General features: G+C 33.8%; 2 protein-coding genes across 6 annotated transcripts in view; one reads left to right on the forward strand and one right to left on the reverse strand.

The window, feature by feature from the left end:
* LOC123563530 (uncharacterized) overlaps positions 1-20,808 on the forward strand; it is a 234,387-nt gene that overhangs the window by 146,969 nt on the left and 66,610 nt on the right. The window lies entirely within an intron of this gene.
* Positions 9,464-20,808, reverse strand: part of LOC123563531 (BTB/POZ domain-containing protein 17-like) — a 33,266-nt gene continuing 21,921 nt past the window's right edge. The window contains exons 1-2 of one of the 4 annotated variants that reach the window (XM_045356375.2): positions 19,173-19,416; positions 9,464-11,203 (exon numbers count right to left, since the gene is read on the reverse strand). In XM_045356375.2, coding sequence (XP_045212310.2) covers positions 9,528-10,712 — 1,185 coding nt within the window. In that variant the 5' untranslated portion in view covers positions 10,713-11,203; positions 19,173-19,416 and the 3' untranslated portion in view covers positions 9,464-9,527. Of the gene's footprint in view, positions 11,204-12,230; positions 12,644-16,657; positions 16,988-19,172; positions 19,417-20,808 lie in introns of those variants that run through there. The other 3 variants (XM_045356376.2, XM_045356377.2, XM_045356378.2) reach the window with 3 other exon arrangements.

Raw genomic sequence — 20,808 nt, forward strand, 5'->3', positions numbered from 1 at the left:
TTGTCAGTTATATACTAAGGTAATCTTGATGAAAGAAATAGCATTAAACATAAAATAAGGAACTTGTAACTTGTAAAAAATTAAGCACATGGCCCTACAGATTTTATTTGACCATATGATTGAAAATAGATATATCTACAACAATGAAAAGTTTCATTAAAATCTTAAAAAACATTTTCTATTAAAAATGCAGTTTACCTATGGAAGCCTGTTGTGAAAATTGACTGGTGGAAATCGGCCTAAGAGAAGATCAAGCAAACAACCCTGTCTTTTTCTATTGACTGAATTTCCTTTGGACAAAATAATGCCCCAGAAAATAAGATAAAATTCTGCATTGTAAAAACAATACTAGTTCCAAACATGCAGAACTACCTTAAAAGTGATCATTTTTAGCTCATCTGATTTTTGGGAAAAAAATGATGAGTTATTGTCATCACTTGATCGGTGTCGGCGTTGGCGTCGGCGCTGCCTGGTTAAGTTTTATGTTTAGGTCAGCTTTTCTCCTAAACTATCAAAGGTATTGCTTTGAAACTTGGAACGTTTGTTCACCATCAATAGCTGACCCTGTACAGCAAGAAACATAACTCCATCCTGCTTTTTGCAAGAATTATGGCCCCTTTTGGAGTTGGAAATGTCAGATTTCTTGGTTAAGTTTTATGTTTAGGTCAACTTTTCTCCTAAACTATCAAATCTATTGCTTTGAAACTAGCAACACTTGTTCACCATCATAAGCTGATCCTGTACATCAAGAAATGTAACTCCATCCTGCTTTTTATGCCCCCGAAGGGAGGCATATAGTTTTTGAACCGTCTGTCAGTCTGTCCGCAATTTTCGTGTCTGGTCCATATCTTTGTCATCGATGGATGGATTTTCAAATAACTTGGCATGAATGTGTACCACAGTAAGACGACGTGTTGTGCGCAAGACCCAGGTCCATAGCTCAAAGGTCAAGGTCACACTTAGACTTTAAAGGTCATTTTTCATGATAGTGCATTCGTGTCCGTTCCATATCTTTGTCATCCATGGATGGATTTTCAAATAACTTGGCATGAATGTGTACCACAGTAAGATGACCTGTCATGCGCAAGACCCAGGTCCGTAGCTCAAAGGTCAAGGTCACACTTAGACGTTAAAGGTCATATTTCATGATAGTGCATTGATGGGCGTGTCCGGTCCATATCTTTGTCATTCATGCATGGATTTTAAAATTATTGGGCATGAATGTGTACCACAGTAAGACGACTTGTCGCGCGCAAGACCCAGGTCCGTAGGTCAAAGGTCCTTAACTCTAACATCGGCCATAACTATTCATTCAAAGTGCCATCGGGGGCATGTGTCATCCTATGGAGACAGCTCTTGTTTCAAGAATTATTGCCCCTTTTGGACTTAGAAAATCAAATTTCTTGGTTAAGTTTTATGTTTAGGTCAGCTTTTCTCATAAACTATCAAAGCTATTTCTTTAAAACATGCAACACTTGTTCACCATCATAAGCTGACTCTGTACATCAAGAAACATAACTCCATCCTGTTTTTTGCAAGAATTATGGCCCTTTTTGGACTTAGAAAATCATGGGTAGGACAATTTTTCTATTATACAAAAAAAATCAGATGAGCGTCAGCACCCGCAAGGCGGTGCTCTTGTTTTACCTTTTCAATAACCATAAGTCTTGTGCAAGTGCACAAGAAGAAGAAAATAATCTGGATCAGAGTTTTAATATTCCCTGTTACTTTGGTTTCTCCTTTTGGGCATGTCTTTTCCTGGAATTGGAAGAGGAAACTTAATTATATTAGCACCATATATGGAGATTGAAACATGAACTTAAGCAGTATGTTTCTAAATGATTCAGATCAGCTGCCATCTATGACGATTAAAGAGTTCTTTACTCTACTCTTCATGCATTTATCCTTAAATTGTTACACATTTATCTTGGAAAATTTGTATTCTAAATGTGGAATTCTGACAAGACAAGATAGTTTATGTTTGAAATATTGTTTAAGGACAATAAACAACGATTTCCTTACACTTTCTTGCGTGACTCAGTTTCTCGCGAATTTACTTAATGTTGCTTTATATTTCGTCTTCAATGTTAAAATGAGGTAAAAATGGAAATCACATCCTGTAATAACATAAAAGGTTTTTATGTTATGAGCATTGTGAGGCTGTTTCCAGAATGTTGTTGATTAGGAAAGTTCTCGTAAAATTCTCCAGCATATGTCATACATTCTGTGTCTATATTGTATCGAAAGGCGTTTTGACACTTATAAGGCCTTAAAGGAATGTGTTACTAGACAGAAATAATATCTGAACTTAATTTACTGGGATTGGAAGTGGAAGAATGGCAATGAAAAAAAGAATATAGACTGAAATTAGGGAACATTGAGAATGTCAAAATATACTATAATGCTTATTGTATATACTTGCCGTCAGTAGTCGAAACTATTGCCAAAGGTAAAAAAATCAAGGTCAATAGTTTTGGCTATTGACTGAGCAGCCATTCATTCAATAAGTGCTTTATTACATGACGTCATTAGAAATTTATAAATAAACTGTTTGTTGTTTTTTTTTTCAAGTTTTGAATTTTGCCAAGTGAAATATGATGTTGAACTTAAGACCAGTCATAAAGCAGTGATTTATAAAAGTCGTGTAATAATTATGTTTGATTCATAGTCTTGGTGCCAGCTTTCTTGCAGATGAAATCTTCATGAGAAATGCAGTTGAAATACATAAATTGTATTCACCTAATTTAAGGGGAACAAGATGTTAATTGTTCAGATATCCAGAAAGTCTCCAAACAATTTTCCAGCTTAAGAATCCTGTCTCCTGTTAAATTTAAAGCTGTGAGCTACTTTAGATGTTTTACCCCTTTCTGACAGAGGCATAATAAATTTCAATGTTGATTTGTAACATTTGTAAGAGAGAAAGACTGAAAAATGGAGATGGACTACCAGAGCTTTTTTCATACTTAGTCTTAGGCCAGTAAAAATGTAGAAAATACTCTTTTTATCCCCCGCCGATGAAATCGGGAGGGGGGTATTGAAATGGCGTTGTCCGTCCGTCGCGTCCGTGTGTGCGTGCGTCCGTCCGTCCGTCCGCAGCCATTTCTCAGTAACTAGCTGGTAGAATTTCATGAAACTTGAAATAAACATGAATCAACATACTGCGATGATGCCCGTCAAGTTTCCTTTTGGATTGGTCAATTTCCCTTAGAGTTATTGCCCTTGATTTAATGAAAAATGCCCAAAAATGTCCGTCCGCAGCCATTTCTCAGTAACTAGCAGGTAGAATTTCATGAAACTTAAAATAAATATGAACCAACATACTGCAATGATGCCCATCAAGGTTTTTTTTGGATTGGTCGATTTCCCTTAGAGTTATTGCCCTTGATTAAATGAAAAATCCACATCTGCAGCCATTTCTCAGTAACAAGCTGGTGGAATTTCATGAAACTTAGAATAAATATGAACCAACATACTTCGATGATGTCTGTCATTTTTTTTTCAATTGGTCAATTTTCCTTAGAGTTATTGCCCTTTAATTGTTTGAAAATCTACAGATTTGTACATAACAAACCAACCAATTGGTAGAATTTCATAAAACTTCTTTCATTCTTTTCCATGAACATTTAGTATAAACATGTGAAGTTGTGTACCCACACCTGGTCACCACCTTGCCTTCGTCACACCCCTCCCCCTCCCAACCCCCCCATCCCCCAAAAAAATAAAAAATTCTTTCCTTTTTATAATTATTATTTCAAACCTTCCATGAATATTTATCAACATGCAAAGTTGTACTGTTCCCCCACCTCACTCCTCCACCAAGTCATCCCCCCCCCCCCACCCCACCATTTTTTTTTTTTTTTTTTAATTTTTAATTTTCCATCAATATTTCAATATTTATAATCAACATCGATGATCAATGACAATCATAATCGATGTTTTGTACCCTCACCCAGTCACCCCTGCTGCCCCCTCTTCCCCAACCAAAAAATAGCATTCATTTTCTGTTAAATTGATCTTGACAAATGAAATTATTTGCTTCTTAGTAATATCCTTAACTTTTTGCCAGATATATTTTTTAGCTCACCTGAGCACAAAGTGCTCAGGGTGAGGTATTGTGATCACTCACCGTCCGGCGTCCGTCCGTCCGTCCGTCCGTCCGTCCGTCCGTCCGTCGTCCGTCCGTCCATCCACACTTTCCTTTAAACAACATCTCCTCCTAAACCAACAGGCCAATTTTGATGAAACTTCACAGGGTTGTTCCTTGGATGGTCTTCTTTAAAAATTGTTCAAAGAATTGAATTCCATACAGAATTCTGGTTGCCATGGCAACCAAAAGTAAAAACTTTAAAAATCTTCTTCTCAAAAACCAGAAGCCCTAGAGCTTAGATATTTGGTGTGAAGCATTGCCTAGTGGACCTCTACCAAGTTTGTTCAAATCATGACCCCAGGGTCAAAATTGACCACGCCCAGGGGGTCACTTGATTTTACATAGGAAAATCTTAAAAAATCTTCTTCTCAAAAACCAGAAGCCCTAGAGCTTAGATATTTGACTTGTAGCATTGCCTAGTGGACCTCTACTAAAATTGTTCAAATCATGACCCCAGGGTCAAAATTGATGTCGCCCCAGGGGTCACTTGATTTTACATAGGAAAATCTTCAAAAAATTTCTAAAAATAAACCAGAAGGCTTAGAGCTTAGATATTTGACATGTAGCATTGCCTAGTGGACCTCTACAAAATTTGTTCAAATCATGACCCCGGGTCAAAATTGACCCCACCCAGGGGTCACTTGATTTTACATAGGAAAATCTTCAAAAATTTTCTAAAAATAAACCAGAAGGCCTAGGTCTTAGATATTTGACATGTAGCATTGCCTAGTAGACTTCTACAAAATTTATTCAAATCATGACCCCCGGGGTCAAATTGACCCCGCCCCATGGGATTACTTGATTGTACATAGAAAAATCTTCAAAATAAACCAGAAGGCCTAGAGCTTAGATATTTCATATGTAGCATTGCCTAGTGGACCTCTACAAAATTTGTTCAAATCATGACCCCCGGGTTTAAAATTGACCCCACCCCAGGGGTCACTTGATTTTACATAGGAAAATCTTCAGAAAATTTCTAAAAATAAACCAGAAGGCTTAGATCTTAGATATTTGACATGTAGCATTGCCTAGTAGACTTCTACAAAATTTGTTCAAATCATTACCTCCGGGGTCAAATTGACCCCACCCCATGGGGTTATTTGTTTAGCTTTAGCAAAGAATTTTTTTCAAGAAAGCAATTAAACTCAGGTGAGCGATATAGGGCCATCATGGCCCTCTTGTTTGCCATTCCTGACCACAAACCCTTTTCGGCGGGGGATACCAATTCATCGAATTTGCTTGTTTTCTTCAAGCAGTCATATACAACACTATAAATGTACAAATACCATTCAGTGTCACATAATGGCTGAAAACAGACCATAGTTTGTGGAAAAAGAGAAATACCCATGGAAAGGAGACGTTCCTGAAAATTTTTGTTTGTGTGTACAGGGTATAACACAATATTCAAACAGTCTCTCATTCTGAATAACAGGATTTTAAAAATATAATTTTGTAGTTATATCAATTAAACAAGCCCTTAAGCTCAGCAAGTACCGTAACTCCATATTGCTTTTTGAAAGAATTATGGCCCCTTTTGGACTAAGAAAGTCAGATTTCTTGGTAAAGTTTTGTGTTTAGGTCAGCTTTTCTCCTAAACTGTCAAAGCTATTGCTTTAAAACTTGCAACACTTGTTCACTATCAAAAGCTGACTCTGTACAGCAAGAAACATACCTCCATCCTGCTTTTTGCAAGAATTATGGCACCTTTTGGACTTAGAAAATATAAAAACACACGGGTAGGACAGTATTTCTACTATACAGAGACAAAAAAATCAGATGAGTGTCTGCACCCGCAAGGCGGTGCTCTTGTTATTTATTGGCCTTCCCTTAAAGATGATAAATAAATTCTTATCATAATATTTCAAATCTTTAATGATTTTCTTTTGTAACAAATGGGAAAAGATAATGAACAAATTAACAAGAACATAATTTCAATAGTGGAATAATTGTGATGACATTAAAACTTTCACAATATTTCTGTAATCAGCAATGCATGTTGTACGTACAGTTGCAGACAAAATGCAGGCGAAAAAAAGCAATATTTCTGCATGTTTTAGTTTGAATCTGCTTGAGACTGATAAACTTTTATACAATTAAGAATACAGAAAAATACAATTAGCACACTTATAGCCAGAAATAAATCTTTTTTTTTTTTCTCTCATTATGAAATAAGCTTTACACAGCAGTCACAGTGTTTCTAGCGCTTTGATACAGATTGTCATCAAATTAGCTAAAAAATTTCAGCAAACATGTAATACCAAATTATACATCAAGTTTTTGTTGTCTTATCAAGATCAGAGCTGAAAATTTCGTGATTTTTCAGATATTGTCTAGGAAAATTTTTGGCCTTATTTGCATTTTGATGAGATCAAGAATCTGAACCTTAGAAATACAAGGTAATTAGCAATGTTGTGAGCTGTCGTGGTAAAAGGGTCCATTTTTCAAGACGATGTTTCTCTGTAGAAATAATACTTTTAGAGTCATCGAAATCATATGTTGTAATGCATTTTTGTTTTCCCTAAAAGATGAAAATCAAAATTAATGCGCATGGAGAGAGGAAAAAAATATTTCAGTCAGCTATGGCTCCATTTATCATGACAGCTCACATTAGTATGTCTTATGCACTATTTCCAGTCTTACAATGGCACATTAAATGCAATCCATGTGAATAGAATGGTCATTTACATACACTACCCGACTGTCTTTAACTGATGTGCTGAGATACTTAACAATTAGTTTTTCATTGAATTGTCATAGAAATAGCTAAGCTTCCAAGTACATGTGTGAAGTTTATAATCTACTGATCAGTCAAAAGGGCTCAAGCTTCTGTCCAGTTGTCATGTAATCCCTCAAGCAGCTACATTTTTTATCTGATCTTTCTCAGAATTGAACACAAGTAAAATACTAGTTAATTGATATTCAGAAATTGTCTATGGTATTAATGGGGAATGCGTTTTGTTTTGATGACATTCCTTTTTGATTGCTTTCAAATAGGTTTTGGGGTAAACTGGGGAACAGCAAGGCCATTTGGTCAGATTCAGAGTTTGTCTTTCCATCAAGTTTATTTATAGCTTAAAGAAATCAAGATCACAAGGTTGACTTTTTCTCAAACATATCTAGATACTGTTTGCTTCTTATTGATAAGTATACTGCCTAATTTGAGAAAAACCTTTTGGCCTCTTAAACACGTCTGTTTACTGTAATCAAAATTCTGTCAAATGTTGTAGTTTAAAACAAAAATCTGACATGATTAATTTGATCAAACCCTGCTTAAAGTTGACCAGTATTTATGACTTTTTCTTATCCATAGTAAACTCCCATACAAAGGTAGGTCACTGGGATAGATTTAAGGAAAATTGTCTCATGAGGATATTTATTTTTTATCTTTGTTTTGTCAAAAAATTTACAATATTTTCTGAAGCATTACAACATTGCTTAAAGAGTTCGTTTAATTTTTCTTTCTGTTTAACAACAATACATTGTTAAACAAGAGGGCCATGAAGGCCCTGTATCGCTCACCTGACCTATTGACCTAAAGATCATCAAGATCAACATTCTGACCAAGTTTCATTAAGATATGGTCATAAATGTAGCCTCTAAAGTGTTAACTAGCTTTTCCTTTGATTTGACCCGGTGACCTAGTTTTTGCCCCCACATGACCCAGATTCGAACTTGACCTAAAGATCATCAAGATTAACATTCTGATTAAGTTTCATGAAGATACAGTCATAAATCTGGCCTCTAGAGTCTTAACAAGCTTTTCCTTTGATTTGACCTAGTGACCTAGTTTTTTAACACACCTGACCCAGATTTAAACTTGACCTATAGATCATCAAGATTAACATTCTGACCAAGTTTCATTAAGATATGGTCATAAATGTGGCCTCTAAAGTGTTAACTAACTATTCCTTTTATTGACCCCCGTGACCTAGTTTTTGACCCGACATGACCCAGATTCGAACTTGACCTAAAGACCATCAAGTTTAACATTCTGACTAAGTTTCATGAAGATATAGTCAAAAATGTGGCCTCTAGAGTGTTAACAAGCTTTTCCTTTGATATGACCTAGTGACCTAGTTTTTGACTCCATCTGACCCAGATTTAAACTTGACCTAAAGATTATCAAGATTAACATTCTGACCAAGTTTCATTAAGATATGGTCATAAACGTGGCCTCTACAGTGTTAATTAGCTTTTCTTTTGATTTGACCCGGTGACCTAGTTTTTGACCCGACATGACCCAGATTCAAAATTGCCCTAAAGATCATCAAGTTTAACATTCTGACTAAGTTTCATGAAGATATAGTCATAAATGTGGCCTCTAGAGTGTTAACAAGCTTTTCCTTTGATATGACCTAGTGACCTAGTTTTTGACCCCACCTAACCCAGATTTGAACTTGAGCTATAGATCATCAAGATTTGACCAAGTTTCATTAAGGTATGGTCATAAATGTGGCCTCTAGTGTAAACTAGCTTTTCATTTGATTTGGCTTGGTGACCTAGTTTTTTATCCTACATGACCCAGATTCAAACTGGACCTTAAGATCATCAATATTAACAATCTGACCAAGTTTCATGAAGATACAGTCATAAATGCGGCTTCAACAGTGTTAACAAGCTTTTCCTTTGATTTGACCTGGTGACCTAGTTTATGATCCCAGATAACCAAATATCGAACTCGTCCAAGATTTTATTAAGGGTAACATTCTGACCAAGTTTCATTAAGATTGGGCCAAAAATGTGACCTCTAGAGTGTTAACAAGCTTTTTCTTTGATTTGACCTGGTGACCTAGTTTTTGACCCCAGATGACCCAATATCGAACTCGTCCAAGATTTTATTGAGGGTAACATCCTGACCAAGTTTCATTAAGATTGGGCCAAAATTGTGACCTCTAGAGTGTTAACAAGCTTTTCCTTTGATTTGACCTGATGACCTAGTTTTTGACCCCAGATGACTTAATATCGAACTCATCCAAGATTTTATTGAGGGTAACATTCTGACCAAGTTTCATTAAGATTGGGCCAAAAATGTGACCTCTAGAGTGTTAACAAGCTTTTCCTTTGATTTGACCTGATGACCTAGTTTTTGACCCCAGATGACCCAATATCGAACTCGTCCAAGATTTTATTGAGGGTAACATTCTGACCAAGTTTCATTAAGATTGGGTCAAAAATGTGACCTCTAGAGTGTTAACAGTCAAATTGTTGACGACGGACGGACGGACGGACGGACGGACGACGGACGACGACGGACGCCGGACACAGGGTGATCACTAAAGCTCACCTTTGAGCACTTCGTGCTCAGGTGAGCTAAAAATAAGGCCATAAGAGCACATCAGTTAAAAACAGTACAGTATTTACTTCTCCGAGTTTATATTTATCATCTAGGTGGTTTGTTAACATAGAATGATCCAGTGTCATAAGGGGGCTCTGCCCCGTTCATAAGGGTGGCATCAGCAGAACTGAGATATGACATGTCTTCCCGACTTGACGTATCTGAGTATCTCATAGATGTTGGACTAGCTTCAACTGCATAGTTGTTGTTTTCACCTGCAAAAATTGGAGGTAATCGCCTCCGCGGAGTGAACTGAGGTCCAACAAAGTCCCCATGTGCTTCTGGAATGTCTTTGAAACAGTGATACTTTACAGCGTTATTTAACAACTCCTGCACTCTTGGAAAGTTTTTAAATGCACCATTTTTCTGCATCATATATAGCACTCTTTTATGTAGCAGGGGATATTTTATGTTAATCAGTATGTCCTCAATCCTTGCTTTGTCATTGAGATTATTTTTCTTCATCCAGTCAGTAGCAGACGTCAGAATAACATTTTCTTCAGCTTGACAGTATTCACTTTTGAGAAGATCACAGACTAGTTGCCAGGAGCACAGGGGCCATCTTTCTGATGACGCTAAGTCACGGAAACACAGACATAGCACTTTAAATGCAAGATCCTTTACTTCCGAAGATTGTAACGAATCTTCTTGAAGCAAGCATACAGTTTCAACTGGAAATCCTCGTGTAGGGATGTCGCACCCTGCCAATGTGTTGTTTAGAATCTGCGTGATGTAGTTTTCACAATGTTGCAATAGCGCTTGAATTTCATATTTATCAGCCAGCCGCTGTAAGGCTATTACATAATCCCTATGTAACCATACCGTTCCACTGTATATGAAATACAGAAATCTTGAAAACACGTTAGCACATTCTTGCTGTTCCTGAACACACAGGGTGGGTTTTTCGCCCTCTGAAGACGCAGGCGTCAGTTCATTCAACATGGCTGCCAGAACATCACTTTTCAGACCAAGGATCATTTTATGAGCATTGAACACATATTGGCCATTGTTCACATTTATAGTCAAATCACTCAGAGTCTCACTGTCAAACAAGCTTTCGAATGACGTAGATGTCTTAACACGTTTAGATCCATCTGTAACATTATTTTGAACCTCGCCATCGGGAGGTTTAGAAGGATCTGGATAGGTAGCACCACTGGGATTGAATCTTTTCATCCTTACATGCTGAAACAAACTTTTCTTTACCCTCATTTGGTCACGATTCCCCATATAACATAATCTTACGTATCCACAGGTGAAAAAAAAAATCCAGTCAATAAAAGCAAATCCAATCCCAAGTATAATAAATAATATCCAATCTGAATTATTCACATGCCAGTGTCAGAACATCTGCTGCTGTATGAACAAATATGTCTAAAATTTCAATTCAATTTCATCCCACAAAAAGCTATTTTCTGAACAAACTGTTTCACAATGAGATTTTTGTTCCTGTCGGAAAAGATTGATCATTGAATCTGCTGTGATTATTATTCTCTGAGAAAAAGCTTTTAAAGTTACTTTGGAGTTTTGCATATATAAGTGATATTACAGTAGGTTGTAATTTTTGTCTGGTAGCATAATAAATATTTTTGTCTCTTGGGTAGTTAGATATATCTGGATGGAATAGCTGTTCTTGTTGACAGATGTCTGCACGAGATCCGTGTTACAGCTCATCTATAATGGCTGACAGTAATAGCTGCACCTTGCGTCTTGATGTCTATCTGTAAATATATAGGGAAAATATTGTTATAATCATATAATATTCATGTTCTTCATACACCACAATATTCAACTGAATTCTTAATATTTTAATACTTCGCAATGAAACAGTTGAATTACAATGCACTTGAATTAAAAGCATTTAAAATGACAAATAACAATTTTGAATTCCGCATAATAGATGATGCAAGTTGTTAAATTAAGTGTATATGTAAATATTAAATTATATATAAAAGTGTTAGCGCTTTGAATTTCAATAAGATCAATTTTCGTGAACAAGTAATTTAGTATTTTCGTGAAACTCTACTTGCATCAGATACATGTTTCACGTTCTTGTGACAAAGTGTTTTATGTTCTAGTAGTGAATCGCAATTCTTCTCAGTTCATAGGCGAACAATGTTATCGTGAGTGATCACTGACCATATTTGGGTGAGCTATTTTATTATCTGTCAAATATATCTCTAGCTGACGACAGTCCACATTATTCCTGGAGTCATTGCCCACTTGTTTGTATTCATGCTATATATTTAAAAGTTCATCATATCTTGGGGCAATGAAAGCCAGGGCCTAATCCACTTGTAATCTTCCCAAGTACATATTTATCACACATGAATGAGTCGACAAATTGACTGGGACAATCACAAAAGAAAACATAGTCTCTAACAAAATGTTTATAGCTTACAACTGTATGCAAGCAATAACATTCTTGTGAGATTATGAGAAAAATAGCTTCCAGTTGGTAAAGTATCGGAAAATAGAAATAATTAGAAAAAGAGTTAGAGAAAATACTGAGGATTCATGCCTTATCTGCACATTTTAGCTACAATGATTTTTTTTTGCAAGAATTAAGAAAAACAATGGATTTTAATGAATACAGAGATAATTTTTGTTCAAATTGTTGCTAAATTAAAATTATATTGCATTAAACATACAATTAATTCAATATAAACAATTTTCCTTATTTATAATTTGAAATATTTCAAGTTTATTCAAGATTTTTTGTAAATGACTATTTCAGCTTGTACAAACCTCAAGTTGAAATCATCTTATTTCCAATTGTTTCTATATCCTTCGAAACTCTTTATATTCATCTTTTATTTTTAGAAATCCTCACTTTAGCATTGCTGTTTCCCTCTTTAAATTCATCTCAATCAAAATGATAACCCTGTCAGAAATGTTTTATTCCTGGACAGACATTGGACCACCTTCCTTCTTTAGAACTCTAACACTTTAATAGACTGTCTTTTAACCACAAGCTTTCACAGTGTTTACCAATGTCAGTAAGTTAAAGTGGTAATGGTAATAAAACGAAAACTAAAACAAGAGCTGACTGTTAACTTAATCCGATTTTATCCACTAGAGTAATGCAAATATTTACAAAGCAAGTAATGAGACTGAAGGGCTAATACGGTAGTCTGTATTGCCAAGTGCCAGATAAGAGACGCTACAGACCCTTGAGCCGAGCCAACAGCACTGAGATCAGTCTTGAGATTGCGTTGAGAATATAAGCACTTGCTGGAAATAATAAAAAAATCAAGACTAGCACTTTATGTCACAAACTTGAGACCTTTTTTCAGGTGTATTTCACATTGGCATTAAATTTATAGCTGATCATAACACTAAAAGTCAACTTCATTAAAAAAATGGGTCCACTCAACATTGTGAAAGGATAATAAACCTAGATAAAAAATTATGTCATTTTCCTAAAGCATGTATTTTTATGGTAGAAAAATGAAAATACAAAACTCTCTATTACACCCACTTGTCTTACAGAACACCATTCCATTATAGAAGACATAAATTCTCGACTAGAGCAACCTGTCTTAAAAATGATTTAATTGAAGATATATTCTCTCAGCCACAGCCACCTGTCTTAACCATTCCATAGAAGATACAGTCACCTGTCTTAAACAATCATTCCATTGAGGATATAAACTCTCAGCTATTGCAACCTGTCTTAAACAATTATTCCATTGAGGATATAACCTCTCAGCTACAGCAGCCTGTCTTAAACAATCATTCTATTGAAGCTACAGATACCTGTCTCATTCCATGGAAAGTATAAACTCTCAGCTACAGCCACATGATTTTAAAGGTAATTCCATAGAACATACAGATACCTGTCTTAAACAATCATTCCATTGAAGATATAACCTCTCAGCTACAGCCACCTGTCTTAAACAATCATTCCATTGAATAAATAACCTCTCAGCTACAGCCACCTGTCTTAATCATTCCATAGAAGATACAGTCACCTGTCTTAAATAATCATTCCATAGAAGATATAAATTCTCAGCTACACCCACCTGTCTTAAACAATCATTCCATTGAAGATTATAAACTCTCAGCTACACCCACCTGTCTTAAACAATCATTCCATAGCAAATATAAACTCTCAGCTACACCCACCTGTCTTAAACAATCATTCCGTAGCAAATATAAACTCTCAGCTACAGCAACCTGTCTTAAACAATCATTCCATAGCAAATACAAACTCTCAGCTACAGCAACCTGTCAATATGTGAATCTGTGTTGCATACTGTTATCTAACTAAATATATCTTTTATCCAACAAATAAAATTCAATCTGTCAGTGACAGTGATTGAGAAGTAATGCTCCCTTCCTGTATCAGTGAACGTTTCTATAGCACCAGCTTACTTGCAAGTGCCTGTTGGTTTTTCGGCTATTTAACAGACAATTCATAGAGGCAACTGCAAATGCCTATAGAGACGAAAAGTCTGTTTCAAGCCTAATATTGTCTGATCTGCTTATAGAGAGGAATTTCAGAAGCTGAATTATAAAAGACTTAATAAAATTACAGATGATTGGTTCATTCTGCAGTTAAACAGATCTTTCATCAAATGAGCCATTAAATATAACATATTGAGTGATATTTCAAAGTTCAGTAGTCAGTGAGCTGCAGTCTGCTGCAGATACATCCATGTTTAAAATATCATTGGCGGCATGGTACATCATTAACTCTTTCAACTTTGAGGCAAAAGCTGATTATTTTTGCTTGTGATGTTTACATGCAAGAGATACTGATCTTGGTGGTCCATCATTCTACACAATTAGGCTATTATCATGGGTGGATTAACCATTCTGGAGCCAGTTTTTATTCCTGGATATAAAAGACAATAATTCATAAGTATAGGCCTCCCTGGAATTATAAAGTTTATGTTTGCATTTTGCCTCTCTGAATCCAGCAATTTATTGTCTAAGTACTAGCAGAGATATCATTGTTGGAATTTTTTTTAAGTTTTACATTAAATTTCTGGAAATAGTTATGAACTTCAGCCACATTCATTTTGAGGACCTAACAGAAAGTTGGAGAAATTGTAGTGACTCTAAAATTTGCAAGTTTGTCTTTAAGATCAGTCAAAGTTCCTTTATATAAAACCCTAAAGATTGCTTTTTATTTGTAGGTACCTGGTCATTATTGGGATCTTAATATACATAGCAAATATAATAAGTGGTCTTTGTTCACAGGAAATTTTAAGCAAAGTTTTGACTGTTTCATCGAAACTTACATTCAGAATTAAAGAAATAAACTTTTTAGAGATTAAAATTCATTTATCTTCATATCGAAAACTTCTTCATCTTTGTTTTTATGGGTAATGTTATAGTGACTGCTACCTAGTTGTGCAGTGGTTAAGTGATTTCAGATGTAAGGACAACTCTAATTAAGTGACTTTAATTGCTTTTTGTCGTCCTGTCTGTCCTTTTGTTAATTAGACATGACCTACAACTTGTTTACATGTTTTAGACGCTATCTTATTGTGCTTTAAGTAAAATCATGTTTTTGTTTTAATGTTAAATTGTTTTGTTTCCTGCCTCGGTAAACTTAAATGCTCCCATTTTTTGTACATAATTTTTCTCTCTCAAATAATGTTCACATTTGTAGATGGATAAGTTATTAGTTTTAAGTTGTTAATTTTGCTTAAAAGTGTAGTTCTTAATATTAAAAGCAATTATTGAGCTTGGAATAAACTTTTTTTTTTCTAACTGGTGATTGATTTTCTCAGTATTCACTCTTATATTAAAAACTTTGTTGCAGGCAGACTGAAACTGGGGAACCGTCAAAGCTTGGATCCCTTTTGTATAATGTATGAATTGCCTTTAACCGATGGCAGATTGGAGAGTTATAATCTTAACATGGAACTCAACAAAATATACTAATGTACATTTTACATAATACCAACATTGCTTTTAAGGCCATTTTCGTCTCAAAATAATGATTATAAAAACTATAGTTATTATACAGATATTTTTAGATGTCGGCAGACTGTGTAGAGAGGGTCGTGATAATTATTGAAGAATGCTTCTCTGATACTTAAGATATGTACACAATAATTACATATATTGTAGATAAGCATGATGAAGTGTCATTAAAATTTATGTTAAAACAAACTGCAGACATTCTGTCCATCTCTTATGTAATTATTGGCGACATTATTTCAGTGTATCACTTTAGTTAAGACTGTGTGAGTCATTGTAAGGCATTAATATGTTTCTCAGTTACGTTTCTACGTTGATGACAGGCGGTATTAACCCCCACTTAACTGTTGATAATCCGTATAGAGCTCTGTACATTTGTCACAACAATTTACAGTAACATGCAGTAGTTTTTAGATAACATAAGGTTATCAACTAAACTGAAATACCTCCACATTTTAAACTTATAAACAAGCTTTTCTGATAAAAATTTAACTGAATTGCAAATTTATAAAGGAAAATGCATTTGAGACACTTTTTTATGATTTAATCGGGTGCTTTAATTGGCCTCAACAGCAGAAACTGTGTATTCTAGTAGAAAATGTACTGCATAGAAACTGACAAATACAGCCAAACCTGTCTGTACAAATACCACCTTGAGAAATGAAAAGATGGTGTTTGTTGACAGGTGGTTTCTAAGACATACACTATTTATTGGTAAACTAAAAGACAAAAATGGCCTTTGTAATGAGATTTTATAGTAGTGGCCTTTAGCTGAGGTTTGAGTGTAATTAGTACTGTAATGTTTTATAATAGAAACATACATTTTATATAATTTACAATACATTTATAATAAAGTTAATTGTTGTTTTCTTTATTAGTTTTTAACCTATCTGTATAGTTAATACTGACAAATCATGAAACATATATAAATATTTAAATAATTTTGTTAGATTTAATAACTGTTTATAAGACTGCATTATTTTAAACTTTCTATTTGTAGAAAGATGTTTTAAAGATCATGCATTAACTTCTATAAAGCCAGTGTTTATTAACTTTCGGGTTCAGCCTTAAAACTTGTATCTATTAAACCAAGTCTTAAATTACAGCATTATTATTTCCAAAATCTTTTTAAAACAAATTTAAAGAATGGCAGTGCAATTTTCTTTACACTTTACACATTTTATGAGAGATTAATATTTTTAAAAGAAACAAGAAAATTAGAAAGGAGCCATATTTACCTTAAATACCTCAGCGTTTATCATAATTATCCAAAGTGTTGTAATTTAAGTATTTCAGTGTAGACAGCAAGAATATGAATTCCAAACGATCACATTACTTCCCTATATCTGTCACTATTGAATGTAATTGTTTAAGAGCCTTTTGTAAGTCACCAAAAACCTATTAAAGCTTTGAAACAAACGCATCGTTGAAAACAAGGGAAAACCTCTTGTTTTCGTGTTCTCGTCTTATTTCATTACTTGAAATGTAGCCACAAAGTCGAGACAACTCGTGTTTTACATATACACGTCACCGTTGGACTTTACAAACAAGATTGTAAAAGTGTTTTTTATCATTACCCTCCTAACTAGTTTTGTATCCAATGTCAAAATGATGAATTGCCATAGAGACTTTTATATTAATGCACAAATTATTGCCAAAAACCTTGATCAAACATTGGTTGATTATCAGTGTTTTAGGGCTTGAATCAATATTGACTACAAAAATTATGGCCACTAAGTCTACAGTTTATGTCAAAAACTGTTTTATTTTTGCTTGATTGATGTTGTTATGATTTGATGACAGTCCTTTATAAATTGACAGTAGTTGCAGTATCGCTGACAGCTTGACGTTTTAAAAGAAAGCGAAATAGAAAAAGATGAGGGGTTAGATGACGTCCAGAACTTAATTGTTCCTTTTGAGATTAGATAGCCAGGATATTTTTGGACTGGGTGTTATTGACATAATGGTGCAGTCTATGTAACCTGGTTAAGTTAATGATTGGCTTGGTTTTATACAATATATTTTTAGTTTTGTAGGGGCTTGAGATGTTATTGACAGCCACATTGTTAGACTTTGAGACATAGCTTCAAGGTATTTCTGCACAAGCCACTGCGTAACATAGAATTATGTCTGGACCTGGCTGCTGTAGTATTAAGAAAAATCATCCAACTCATATAAATGTCATCCCATGTACATTTATAAAAACAACAACATTACCATCTTTGTAAAGATATTAATGATAACAAAAACATTGACATGTGAAATAATTCTAATTTACTTGAAATTTGTGAATTATGACAAGAAAAAACAACATGAACATGAATATTATCAAGAAATGAAAATGTTTCACAGTTTCAAAGGATTTTAAGTCAGTTTAACAGCTTTAATTGTAAAATTGTGTTAAGTTGTTTAATTGAAGTGCATATAATGATCAAAGAGGGTTGTGTTTCAAGTTTATCTTCCAACAGGGGCTGATAGGCTTCCTGTCGACAGGCAAACTCTGAGAATGTTTTCTCTTTGCACAGTTTGTCATGGGAGTTTCACAAAGAACACATTTAATGAAATAAATATTTAACCCAAACTGTTGATGCCCTGTCTGATATATGTTCACAAACATCAGTGTGTGAAAGGTTCTGTTGTTTTTATATATCCTGGTGCATGCATGTTTCATCTCAGCCTTAATTTAGGATCATTAAATTAAGTAATTATGTAATTAAATTAGCAAAAACCAAAATAGACATAATTTATATTAGATTTATAAATTAGAATTAAGAAGGCATGGTGGATCTCGAATTAATGGTTAATGTTGAATAAAGCCAGGTTGTATCAGAACAGAAATATTAGCTCATTAGAACTAATAGTGATCACTGCAGGTAAAAATGTCAGGTAGTTAACTGAAAAATGTTAAATGTAAAAGCATATTTTGAATACAATATATTCAAATCAGTTAACTAAAACAGATTTCCTGACTTGACTCATCATTTGGGCCTTAGTTTTCAGTTTTTGATCACATATTTCCAATTGACCTTAATTCATTAATATACAGCTGTGTGATGGTTAAGATGCATTAAAGTGTGATGCATTTAGTGATTACTTTTGATTTATCTCATTGAATATGATTCATAATCATTTTATAAAAAAACAAAATGACACATGACAAAACATCAGAGATCTTCACAGTAACATTCAACTTTAGTTTGAATTGAATCAAACTCACATTTTAATTCATATTTTGAATGAAGGATACTATTGTAACAGAAAATCAAGAGAAAAAAAATAAAAAGGAAAACATTTCATTTGTTTAAATAACTGAAATGCAAGTATATAAATCTTTATCACATCTTTCAGGAGTCTGGAATGAATGTTATACTCCCATTGAAATCAGATATTCTTTAATCTACCAGTCCATCATTTTGATCCTCCATTCTTGTATCATTTCAGAATTCATCACTTCAGAGTTTAGCAGTTTTTTTTCTGAATTTAATTTACTTAGGTATCTCAATAACAACCTCATAATTTAGATTTTCCTCAGACATTTTACTTTGTGTTATCTATATAGTCTGACTAGATCAAATGTATAAAATTACATCAACTGTCAAACATCATTTTTTTTTAAAAGCATTATCATCAAAGGCAATTTAAAATTTAAATGATACTGAAAATCTTATAAAAAGAGTTTCTTATTAACACTTGGCACAGAAAATCAAAGTTGCTTCAATTTTACAATATCATTGTTTTATTATATTTACCTACCTTTTATGTTAAATCCATAGTTTAATAATGTAATTTTCCTTTTTGTTTCCTATATAAACTCCAACAGTTTTAACTGGCACAAACTGAATGATTTAAAAATAGATTCACGTATTTTCAGTTCATAATTTAAGACAGTTAATTTTGCTGTCTTCAAAGTAAAAAAAAACCTCTTTGTGTGTTTGTGTAGTACGTTTAACAAAATAACCAAGCATGTACAGTGAAGTCGGTGTATAACTGGCGCCACCTCTATACTATACAATAGCCCAAAGGCACGTTGTCAAATGATCATCGTACAATACATTGGTACACTGTCATAAGTCACCTAACTGATTGACTGCTTTACTTTTTAAAAGGAAAAGGAAAAAACACAAATTATCAAGATTACACACGCTTGTTTTGACATAAATTTTGCTTTAATGTAAGATTGTTAACTGTCCCTTAATTGGTGTTCCTTAATGGACTTATATAAAAAATGGGAATAATTACTCTTAATTTTAAATTACGCATAAATTATCATTTACATCATTTCCAAGGCATGAATCCAATTATCTTATAATGAATGTTAGAATTTAATGCATAAATTTATTTTCAGCGATTACATCTAAATTATATTTCATTATATAATTATTTTTTTTTTGCATGAATGGATGAAAAAAATTGAAGATTTAATTTGATAAGAGCATTAATTGAAGAGATTTTATAGTTCGTATTGTGATAACAGGAAATACGATTAATTTTGACAGGTATTGTGTACCTATGGATAGGAAAAGATGAAATAGTTTTAACAAGCATTTTAATTTTAGATTTTCTGTTTTATCTTTCGGTCAGGAAGTAGAGTTGTATCTAGGATACATAGATTAGTGAGATAAAACTTTTAGGTGTGCTTGAATTATTTTTAGAAGCAATCATTTTAATCTGCTCAATTAAACGTTTGTAACTTTTATTGTATATTTTAGTGAAAATATTGAAATATAAAACTGTGAAATATATTTGATAGTTAGAACTATTGGAAAGACTAAACGAATAAAAAAAAATTTGCATATAGTATCAATGTCTGCCATTACATCATAGAAATACTGTTGAGAAACTGAGATAAATGCAAAATAAACAACTTTTCCTCCTGAGGCCATACCAAATTGATTAATAGTTCTTCGGAAAATTTTCAAAAAAAATTGGAGCGGGCGAGCGAAATTTTTATTTTTTATTTTTTTTCTCAATTTTGATTTTTTCAGAGGCAGGTAGATTTTACATGGAGCGAGCAGGCTTTTTTTATTTTTTTTCCCAGCTTGGACTTTTGAGGAGGCGGTTATGATTATACATGAAGTTAACATTTCTTTAGAAATAACACAGAAATCAAACATTTACAGTGTGGGTAACACAGTATATAGCTTTTCTATTATGTTTTAAAGACTACATGAATGATTTTGCAAATAAATTCTTGCCAAACCTCACTGAATCACTTTGTTTTTTTAGTTATAATTTCTAAGGGATGAGTGTCTTATTTTTAATTTTGATTTTTCTACATTAATCTGAAGGCCTGCCTATTTAACGGCACAGCATGAGAAATATTTAAGACAAAACAGGCACATTTGTGGAATAACATTTCTTCTGAAGCACAGTTAGATGGCTTCGGCAC

The sequence above is a fragment of the Mercenaria mercenaria genome, chromosome 2 (genome assembly GCF_021730395.1).
Source record: "Mercenaria mercenaria strain notata chromosome 2, MADL_Memer_1, whole genome shotgun sequence".
NCBI lineage: Eukaryota > Metazoa > Mollusca > Bivalvia > Venerida > Veneridae > Mercenaria > Mercenaria mercenaria.